The 11,601-nt window shown below is 42.4% G+C and overlaps 1 protein-coding gene across 1 annotated transcript; it reads right to left on the reverse strand.

Annotated features, from left to right (window-relative positions):
- Positions 1 to 279: 279 nt before the first annotated feature.
- Positions 280 to 10,863, reverse strand: C1H12orf75 (chromosome 1 C12orf75 homolog). The gene is made up of 5 exons (XM_075156981.1): positions 10,754 to 10,863; positions 4,489 to 4,524; positions 3,257 to 3,336; positions 2,420 to 2,460; positions 280 to 1,035 (listed from the first exon to the last, which is right to left on the reverse strand). The coding sequence occupies exons 1-4, from the start codon at positions 10,801 to 10,803 to the stop codon at positions 2,456 to 2,458; spliced, it is 171 nt and encodes a 56-aa protein (XP_075013082.1). The 5' UTR covers positions 10,804 to 10,863; the 3' UTR covers positions 280 to 1,035; positions 2,420 to 2,455.
- Between the last annotated feature and the right edge of the window lie 738 nt (positions 10,864 to 11,601).

Consider the following 11,601-nt stretch of genomic DNA (forward strand, 5'->3'; position numbering starts at 1 on the left):
ACCTGCAGGTTGCTATAAACTTAATGAATTTTAAAACCTCCCATCCGTTATTTAATACAACTATGCTAAAGTAATAATAACACTCATTCTGTTGCTATTTGCCATACTGGAGATGCTTAGAGATGAGTCAGGGATACAAAACTCTAACAGGGATCAAAAGTCCTCTACAGTTCAGGGGGATGCAGCACTGCAGTTTAGTCCCGCTATCTCTGAAAATACTATCACTTCATCCTTATGCGAGGAAATGTCATTATAATATTACACAGAACGGAAGACATAACATAATAGTTTGGTTCATTAGTATTTTTTCCATGTAACGCTTTATAAAAGAGATAAAGCTGAAGAAAATAAAAACAGATGTACATATTACGATGAAGTACATTGTTCTTATTTAAATAAATTTCCTTGAGCAATATCTTCTTAAAAGGTGAAAATTAACCACTAAGATTTGTCTCACTGTATAAAAGTGATGGTAGTAATTATAAAGAACCCGATCGTCTTATGCTTATTTCATCCTATTCTTAGGTCTTCACAGCAAAAATATTAAAATTTGCAATATTACCAAAAAGATGCAAACCTGTCAAATATATTACTCTGAAGTAAATTAACAATTAATTTATAGGAACCTACCATAGGAACTATGAAGTGGACAGTAGTAATGGTTTTCTATATAAAATTTATCAAAAATTATTGGAGAAAATATATGAAGCGTAGCTGATAGCTGATGAAATCTGCAATATGGCCACAGAGAAATAAGTTGCAGATCATCAAAGTTAGCTCTTGTGCAGAAACATCCACCATGAGTTCATTAATTTCACTTTTCACTGGAGAACAGCAGGAGGTTTCCACAATGCAACCATCACAGGAAACTAATTCAACGCTGTACTTTAAGATTTACCCGTAGTTGGAACTTGCAACAGTTTAGATTTTTTGGTGCTCTGATCTCTCTTGCTCTCCGGAAGGCTTCGTAAATATGAAAATCTTCGCAGAAAGACAACTCTCTCTAAAGCACTGGCAAGTGGTCTCAGTAGCAGACTGTTCAAAAAAAGAAAGGAAAAAACAGACTTAGCTGGACTGGTAAAGCAATATTGGTAAAGCAATACAGTAACACTCTATACATAAACCAGCAAACTAGGTCGTCGTTAGAAGCTGATAGATTTGTGGTCTATGCCCTCCAGACACACATGCCCATAAACTCATGGACCTCAGAGGACCCTTTGCAGATTTAACGGTGCTCATCTGTCTAAGTGATTTTTAGCCTGAGTCAGCAGCCAAGCCCTGATCTTGCACCAATGAAAGCAAAGTGCACTTTCAACTATTCTGAATATCAAAAATGCCAAGTGATTGATTCTACCCAACCTCAGGCATTTAACTAAAGCACCTAGACAAGGACCTAATTAACCCAGGCTCTGGTCATCAACCACAGATGGAAAGCACCTCAAGAAGGTGCTTCAATCTTGCCCAGGTCAAGGGTGACAGTGTTCCTAGCTTAGACATCTCAGCCAGGTTACCTAGCTGAAATTAGGTGCGAGGACCAACTGCAGGTCTCCCTGCATATAATCAGTGTATGTGTGTTCTGTTCTACTGGGCCCGTGTCCAGCACCAGGACCAGCCAGAACTGTTTCTGGCTCTTCACCTAAATTAAGAAAGAGTTCTACTTCTGATGGAAAGTGCTGGCAGCTTCCCCCCTCCCCACGGGCTAGACACCAAAACTGTTCCCTTTTGAAATTTGTCAACGTTTATTCAGTTCAAATTCTGAATGGAAATTTAGCTTGTTTTATTTTCCTTCAGACATGACCTTGTAAAGGACCTTTTGTTATTGTTGTTGTTAGTTAGTTAGTTGAAACTCTTAAGTCAGGAATAGAGCCTATAAATTTTCACTGTCCTATTCTGGCCGGTGGAGAATGAAGCCCCACAGATTCTCCCATAGCAAGAGGAAAGCTCCAGTAATTTATTTAGTGGGTGCCTTATTTTGGTCCTCAAGGTCCTCCCCAAAATGGAGATGATGTTTTCTAACTGCAAACTACTTGTTCCTGGGAAAAGCTTTGCCTCTACAGACGCTGGTCTACGAGCTGCTGATGTACCTCACCTCTCATGGGAGGTCTTAGTACTGCTGCCGGATTAGCTGTGGCGTGGTTGAAGGTGAATACAAGGACATTTGGTTTTTATTCATTCCCAAATGGGGTAATACTGAGTTTCCTTGCTTCTCACTAAGAAGGTGACTTTACCCTCTTTTTAATTTACACCTGCACTACTGAGAACTGGCCCCTGGTCCAGCCTTTAGAAGAGTCACACTGCAGCTGGAGGAGCAACCGGGCGATTCCCAGACCACCCGAGAGCAGCACAGGGAGCATTGCCACCTTGTTTCTGTTCAACGAATACATGCCAACCACATACCGTTAATTAAGACATACTGTACCTCCAGCTGTTTGGATCTTGATGTGTTTATTTCCTTCTAATCTTAATTAGAAAAAAAGGTAAAGATGGTTAAAACATTGTAACATATCACTAATTTAGAACACCATTTCAAAAAACCATGCAACAAAGTACTACTGTTCCAAAACCAGCCACTATGGATAATAGTGCTATTTTTCTTTGGTTTTTTGTTTTGCAGCAAATTTTGGAAGCACCAGTCAGTGATTAAACTCTGTGGTGTACGTCTGTGACAGCAGCATTTTGTTGTATTAAATCTAAACAATTATTACATGATTTCATAAATATATGTTTATGACTTGTCTATTAAGTACCTATAAACCTACTGCTTTTTCCCACTGTTCGAAAACATCACATGGAAAAGAAACAGTTTGCACTGGGTTTCATATAAGAACAGAAATAAACCTGAAAGCAAGCACTTACTAACTGTTATTACTGGAATTCACCACAATGCAAGTAAACACCTTCAAAACTAAAAATAGTGCTGAGGCTCTGCGAGTGCATCTATCACAGCCCCTTACTCCTAACAGGGTTTTGTTTTCTTTGAATTCACAGATCACTCAGAGTGCGGAGAAGCTGTTCAGAAGACAACGTACCACATTGTCAGCATCTGCTCGAGGATCCTTCGGCAGAAGTAAGTGTGTTAAAATTTAAATAAACGGGAACAATCGCTTTAACGGTTATAAATAGCTCCACTGCCTTAAGAGGCTCCAAGGCTAGCCAGTCTGTCTGGAATAATAATTGATTTTTAAAGGAAATACATCCTGCTAGATAAAATTAAACAGAGAAAGCAGGAGAAATGCAATACGCAACCTTCCGATACCTTTTGGTGCGGCTTTCGTCTGACTGGAAACCATGGCAGCTGCGTCCGACGGCAGGCCAACATACACACCACCATAGTTCCTGATTTAAAGAAACAATTAAAGAGACATCAGATTTTAATTGTAACACTTCTCCCTATCATGTCGACATCACGCGGCAGCATTACAAAGACCACGGACGGTCAGAGAGGAGGGCACCTCTGCACAAGCATCCCCAGAGGAGCCCTCCTTTCCCATGGCTATGGGAAAAGTGCATATTAAGTGCCATGCGCTTGCTAATACGGTGCCAGGCAAAAAAACCCTCGAGGCTAGCTGTTACTCTTAAGTGGGACCCAAGCCTGTGAAAGGAGCTATTTTTCACTCAAGTTCCTAGTATTTTTCATTAAATCCCAACTGTGTTGTGACAATAAGCCCCACTGGCCCAGCTTCTTCTAGACACCGAATATATCCAACCGAGGACAGAGCCAATCTGATAGTAATGTTCGACACTGGACCACTGAAGCACCTCATTTCAAACAACGCACACCAATTAAACAGCACTTTGACCTCTCCTCGTTAATAAATAGGACCTGCATCCCCTGCTTAGGGCCACACTTGGAGAAAACCGTTAGTAGGAAGGAGCATGAGGGTGTAAGATGCTTTCATAGCCCAACCCTCTCCCCTTCGTGGCCTTGCAGAGCGCATTTTCTGGCTCCGAGGCCTGTATGAAAAGCAGGGACTGATGCAAGGGAGGTGAAAAACTGGGTCCTTAAGAGCCTCTGCTGTGCCTGGAGCTACTTGCAGACTCCCATTATGCTGCTCTGCCCCGTTCGGTGCCAAATGAATCACGCCCCCTCCAACCCCTGGGGCTCTGAGTTGATTTCTGATTTGAGATAGAGTCGCATTTCCTTTGATTTCCAGCCCAGCGGAGATCTCCCGCAGGTGCTAATGCCATCTTCTGTGGCGGGGTTGGGGTGAAGGCAGAGGTCACTGGCCCTTACCGAGCACATCACCTACAGCTGTGAGATAATGTGCTCTCCTTGCCACAAAGCTCCCCTCTCTCCAACTCACTAACGGGGTGGGGGGGCTCATCAATACTGGGCTGTGTGTGAGATTTCCTCCTCTTTTCTTTTTTTCTTTTTCTCTGCTTTGGTGGTGTTGGTGGGACAAGGAGGAGGAAATGAAGGACGTATATCTGGCGGCAGAACTCTCTGCAGCCTATTGCAAATAAAGCCAGTCCTGGTAGAGCACCTACCTCCTTTTGTCATCATCTGATACGGATTCTTCTGCTCTGTAACATCAAAAGATATAAAGCACATTAGCAGATTGTTTCTTTCAGATACTCCATCACCATCTGGGTAGATTCAGGAGCAAGGGAAGAAGGGAATTAATACTGATGCCAGTTTAATTCGGGCCATCCACAATTCAATAAAGTATTCACACAGGCACAAAAAGAGTGACAATTTTCCAATCTGATGTACAGAAGAAAAAAAAGGATTGAGAATAGATGCAGCTTAGTTTTTATGACTCCCGCCAGTGATGTCTGAAAGTAAGTTTGGGAGTGAAACAGGTAAATTAACACTTTTCCTGAGTGAGTCCCCACAACGGCTCCACTCATAACAGGAACATGAAGACTCTGCATGTAACAGAAACGAGTCTGGGCTGCCATTCCACCCAAAGAGGTCTGGAAGGGACTGGGTGCCCATGCTGGCATGGAAATGAGGATGAAGAAAAATAAACTTTCACAGCAGCTGTGCCAAAAAGATGTTACAGAGCCTCTCCGTAAAATGAGGTGCTGCAATTCCTGAAGTCAGAGTTGTCTGCAAACCAAATAACTGTTACTAATCCTTTATAAATGGGCAATTACTTCTCTTTTACCTTTAGGGTAAAATCACAGGTCAGTCTGTACGTCGATAGGGAGTCACTGCAGTTTGACTCCCCCCACTGCAACACTGTCCAGTGTAGCTGAACCAGGGCAGGGGGTAAAGTAATCGGCATCAACGTGAAGGCAAATGTAGTACGGAAAAGATAAAAATTTTATTCTTACTCGCTGAGGGTATAGTGCCTGCAGTCTCAGTCTGTGCCCCAGTGTCAGTCTTCACACAAACCACTCACCCACCTTTGATTAAACATTTGGACTTTGAGCTCTGCTTGCATGGCTGGGTAGGGATCGGGGCAGCAGCTGCATTTTAGCTTGGTCTGCAACCTACCAACCTAGCAATAAAAATAGAGGCATGATAACTTGAGTGCTGTTAAATCCACAGACATCCTTCACCCCTTCCCTACGGCCGGGGGCAACTGTGACAACTGCCTGAGAAGGAGTCCTGCGCCGTAGCTGCTCAAGGAGCCATGAGATATGGCCACAGTGGTGCCCAGGGAAGGCTGCCAACAGCGAAGGGGCAGCACGACCCAAGGAGGGCTCTGCTGTGGAAATGCTCATGCACAGGCTGTTCACCCAGATATTCTCACCTGAGTATTCCCATTGAAGGACTGATTGCTTGGACTATGGGGACAATGCAAAGATACTCCCCATCACGAGCTGATCCATGAATTTCTGATCTGCTCCCCAGGCAGTAAAACTGAGAACTGGCCTTTACCCAGCGATAGGGCTAAATCCATTCTGTAGCCTTGGAAGGCATTTCTGAACTATGATATTTAACAATAATATATGACATTTCTCATTGTAATTTATTTATTCTAAGAGGTAGATGTGTTTAATCGTCAGGGCTGTATGCCATTACTGACCCCTGAAGCCAATAGCATTTTGGCCCAAAGTGCAGAGAGCTCGTAGCAAGATGCAGCCTTAAATGCAAGAAAATGCCCCTTAAACCTCAGTTAGCGCTCTCCTGGGAGGGTAGCAAATGCCTTAAAAATACTGCTATAAGTTGGAAATTATCTTACATTTATCTTCTTTCTAAGTGGCAGAACATTACAAACTACCCTTTCTGCATCACCACAGTGAATAAGGGTACAGAGGTCCTTTTAATGGTAGAGGTTTGGGGTAAATTTAAGTATTCTGCAGTTTTGCTAAGTGATATTCACACAAGGCATAGCACTGAGTGGGGTGAGCCTCCCCGTCTCATGTCTTTGCCTACATCTTACCACTCAAGAGAGATGGAGCAATAAACTCCTCATTCTCTGGCGCTCCTGCCACTCCTCCCTGGAGGAGCTAGTGCCATTTCAGAAGGCATCTCCCATCTCCTCTGACCCCCCTTGAGGATTGTGAAGCTGCTCTGTCCTAGTGTGGGCCAATTCCAGCTGAAGAAAGCGGGAAGCCTGTGTACATCAGTGAGTAGAAACTGTATTTTTAGCAAAAAAAATGACAACACTTTAAGAAAGGGACTTTCGGTGCCAAAAGATCACAAACAATCATTTCTGTTGAACCAACTGAATGTGTCACAGGATTGATTTTCTCATACAACTGGAAACATTTTCTATAATCCAGATTAATCATTATCCAGAGAAAAGAATTCTTTAAAAGCACTGGCAACTTCAGGCGCAGCTCAAAGCCTCTAAGATGGAGTTGTAAGAATAATAATCAATATTGTCCAACAGGAAATTAATGTCAATGTTTAAAAAAAAAAAGCCTCTACTAGGCAACAGGGCTATTTTCTTCTGTTCTAGAAATGTTTTGTAACAGGGCATCACTGGACCATTACTGTCATTCTCTCACCAAAACAAATTATCCAGGTCTATGATTAAGCAGACTAGGTTTTTTTAAACATTTTGCTTTCTTCCTTTCCTCTTAATAGCTACAAATCAAAGTCTAATTTTGCAATACCTTTTCCCTTAAATGCGCAACAGCAAATATAATCTGGGATTTGTGGAGGCCACAGCTCTTGAGCTGGGTGATGACCAGTTACAATCTGTTGTAGTCCTGCTAGGAAAGAGGAGGTGAGCAGAGACAGGAGGAACATGGAAGCGTGAGAAGGAAAACAAAGAAAAATTCTGGTGATGGCATTTAAGGAAGAAGGCATTTTCCACCCCTTTCTGGGGACTCCTTTCTAAGCAGCATGGGAAGGAGTGCTGCTCCAGTTTATGCATTACGCACATTCACACACCTCTTGCCTTCACACACTGTAGCTTAAGGCCCCATTTTGAAAGGCGTCCACTAATTTCACATGTTCAAACGCCCAGGTGCCAGCTGAGCCATTGCGGCAAGTGCTGCTTCTGTGCCCAGGCTGGGTGAACACGGGTGGCTGCGGGGAGCAGGGCTGCAACGGCCAGGCGGGACCACGTGGAAATGAGAATGGAAAGAAGCTCCTTTGGTTTTGGCAGTGCTCCCATTGCCACATCTCCCAGGCTCACAGAGAGGGTATGGGAGCCCAGCACATCCCTTCTCTCTCCCTCTCTTTAGCTTCTTCTTATGTCAGGGATGAAGGAAGAACCTAGCATAAAAAATATCTTTAAATATCTCCATTTACAGAGTCCTCCAGGAAGAGCAAGCTAGGATAAGCTTTTCTGCACCAGGACTAGACGGCAAAAGGAACTTAGCAGTCCAATGTGCTTTGCACTGATCTGCTGCCGTGTCGCTGCAGCTTCCCTCAGACGTTGTTGACACCTACTGCAGAGGAACTAAGAGCACGTTTTTCAGCAGGTAGCGTAGGTGGAGTCCTGTAGCCGGTAGGCGGATTTAACAGCAAATCCACATAATGGCATTCTATTTTCAGCTAGAATAAATGTTTCTTTTGGTACGGATTTGTCTATCCCAAGAGGCTTCCTGTCACGCTCCTAAGTCTGAAAAATATACTTGGTTCAACTGCCAGTTTTTAAATCCATCAGTCCCATGTCCATTTGATGGTAAAAGAAGCTGCCATTTTTCACATAATATTTTAAATATCAAATGACAGGCATTCACATTAATTCATTCCATCCACATTTTTCTTACCTCAGCTTTTATAACTCTGTTCGTGCCAAGCATTGTACAGATTCTTTCTAGCCATGCTCAGTAGTCCCACCAGAAGTGATTCACTAAACTTTCCACAAGTGACAGACTACTTCTCAGTTTCTCAGCCTTTCTTGCAAAGAAGGGCCTGTCATTTTTATTTGATGGATTTCTTCCGAATATTTTGAAACAGGCTTGAACTGCTGTGTCCTTTCCTTCCTACTGTTACTAATCTTCCTCTGAACTTAGCCACATTCTGAATATCACAGGCATTGCGTTATTTTCTAGCATATACCTTACCCCTCCTATATCTAAGCTTTTCCAGTTAGCAGTGACGTACTTCTCTTTATTAGTGGGGCAGGAGCGTTGGCTGAAGATGGCTGACAGATTCACCGTTGATTTGAGGGCTGGAGTACGCTGGGAGAGATCACGTTCCCAGACCATACGTCCTTCTTGTCATCGCGTGGCCCTCCGTCTCACAGCACTTCCTCATCTTACTGGTGGAGAAGCTCAAGGTCCAGAGGGCAAAGCAGCTTCCTCGCGGCCACCCGGGAGGGCTCAGAGCAGGATCCAGCCCTCCCTCCTTCCACCCGGCTGCTCGCTCCAGGAGATGCTGGTGCCTTGGCAATGAGTCGCAGTCAAGAAACGAGAAATCTCTTGAGTTAGAATAACCATACTCTGTATCAAAAAGTACAAAGTAAGTAAGGACACACCTACATGCTTTTCTGGACCAGAGTCGATACAATCTAATGGCAAAAAAACCATAGGTTTTTTTAAACAGAATTTTTTTTTTAATCTTTAGCTGATAAAAGTGAAAAGGTGTAAAATAAAAGCTTGTGTGAATCTATAATGTTAGTTAATATAAATCTGTTCATTTCCATTAAACTAAAATAGGTTTTCTGGTATTTTACTTGCTTTGTAAAAATCTGCTGCTGAATGTTAGGATGATTGATTTAGGACTTTTCAGGTCATCACTGTCGTTCCTCATTAACAGATCTGCGTTTCTAATATCTGACGAGAAGGCTCAAACATGCTATTACTCACACAGGTTGTTGGGCTGGCTCTACTGTACTTATCTGAATGAGTAATGGTTCCAGGATTGACCCTTTCTCTTTGTTGAAGTCTGCACTAATAATTAGTTTTTTCTAAGTTATCCCGATACTTTTTGAAACATGACAGATGATCCAACACTAACAAGTAGGATGTTCCCAGTTTAACTCCTGAAGCCTGGCCCTACAAATGCTTACTCATACATAAACGCGGTTCTACATATACCCATACCTTTAAACACAGAAACATGCCTACTAAATTCATAATTTAACTTGTGCTTGCAATTTTGAAATTTAAAACTACCAGAGATCAAGGAAAGAGATGCAGTTCTAAGTCAGTCACTTAAATTATCCAATGGAACAACAAAAAAAGGCCCTAATATACATTAAAAACAGCAGTTTGGTATATATAAAAGTGAAGAGGGCATGGATGCTGCAGGCTGTACCAAAAAGAGGTTCCTCATAAGCTTCCCTTCTGTAATTTACTTATTGTCTGACACTGCAAACCCAGAAAACAGACTACACGGGTAACACAGATCTCAAGAGTATCTGTGTCCATCCGCCAAGTGAGACCTGTTGTTAGTTCTCAGCCGGGCTCTGTAACAGCAAGGACAAGCCTGTTGTTAAGCTCTTCTCTCCACTTGTTTATCTGACTTGACAGCCCTCATTTCTACACCAGGATTCCTCTGTCTAATTAGAGTAGTTATTCTAAATGAAGTAAATAAAACTGAAGAATGTTCCTATTGCATAACACAAAAATCTTTCCCAGATCCCTCAGTCTTAAACTCTAGTGGCAAATACCAATTATATGAAATAGAAAAAGGCAAGACCTCGGGAGGACATCTTTAATGTTTCCTTTGATAGGAAAATAAATTTATGGCTGAATAAAGCTGTTCCTGCACATTTCTACATCAGCAAATGAAAAATGGGCTGAGAAAGGCTGATCTTTTGCTGCTGCTTTTCTGAAAACCAGAAGTTGGCAAGAGGCAACAGGACAATAGAGGTTCAGACCTTCCACATTTAGAGAAAAACAGGATGGGTAGGGCTGCCCTCTGCTACTTAGCATCAAAGATAAGGCAGAGAAAGAGGAGCCTGACAGATAGTATCTTCACTGCCGAGAACATCTAAAGAAGATGGGTACTTTGAAAAGGAAGTCTGGATGGGTTACCAGGTCTCCTGCAAAGCGGGGAGATTTGCCTCAGTGGCTCTTTAAATCTCTCACAGGGCTTGAGGGAAATTTATGTGGTCGCTTCACACAATGGCCTTTGGAATAAGGTGTACTGGTACGTGACGGGGAAGAGTAGTCTGAAGTAACATGCCCACCTCTGGGAGACAACTCTCAACAGAAGCAGAGAAACGACATTTCTGTTAGAGAAATAACAAGGGAAGGAATCTGTAGAAAAGTAAACAAGACATGAAGTTGTTTTGTGGAGATGGAAGCTGTCACTAAAGACAATAAACATCTGGTGGCGTTGATTATATGTTAGGTGCCAGATGAATCACGTATGACTAAGCCTAGTATAAGGCTAGTAGGACTGAATATAAGTCCAGGGTTACATATTTGAAAGAGTGGAGTAAGTACTTACACATCTTTAGTAGTCCCTGTGGCACCTAGAATGAAAAAAAAAAAGTGCATGTTTACAAGATAATGGCATAATCCTCTAACCCAACCGATAGTACGATAAGCATTTTTCTGCCTTTCTGTCCTAAACAAGGCAGAAATAGCAACAGGAATTTTCTATTGTCAGAGAACAGGTTTCTAATGATTGTCTAGTTTATCCTTAATGATTATCTGTATTATCCCTTAAGTCTATCACGCTTAGATCTGGGCCAGATTCTCAGTGGGTGAAAATGATGCTGCTGTGGACCAGTGCCCAGCTACAGTCACTCAGGATGAGAGCAATAAAAGATAAAATTCATCTTTCTGAATTTTATATGCTTCACTTTGCTCAGTCTTCTCGTGGTTTTGTCTGCTACAAAGTCGCCACAACTAACCGAGCAGTTACTCCTGAATGCCTGTTTATTTTGTGCACGTGCCATTTGATTCAGTTGTAGACTTGGCACTACATGTGTAAAATGCTGCTCCATTCTTCCTGCCAGATAAACAAGGTTTTATAAAACAACTAGACAGAACTAATACAAACATTGGGACACCATCCATCCGAAGCCCCAGACATCTAAAGAGATCAACTACCCCTTAATTCATCTTGCTATTTAACAAAAAAGCTACCTGGCTGCCTGACCTCAGTGATTGATTTTTTTTGGTGACTCAGATGCTTCTTGCTGGGAGCAGAACATTCACTCAAGTACAAACTCTTTCCTGTTCCTCTCAAGTTATTAATGCCATGTTGCTATTGCTGGTATATCATTCAACTGAGTAACCAGCAAATTATCCTTTCTATTAATTACGCAAGCTAGGGTAGACATTAGAAAA

Source organism: Calonectris borealis, chromosome 1 (genome assembly GCF_964195595.1).
Source record: "Calonectris borealis chromosome 1, bCalBor7.hap1.2, whole genome shotgun sequence".
NCBI classification, from domain to species: Eukaryota; Metazoa; Chordata; class Aves; order Procellariiformes; family Procellariidae; genus Calonectris; species Calonectris borealis.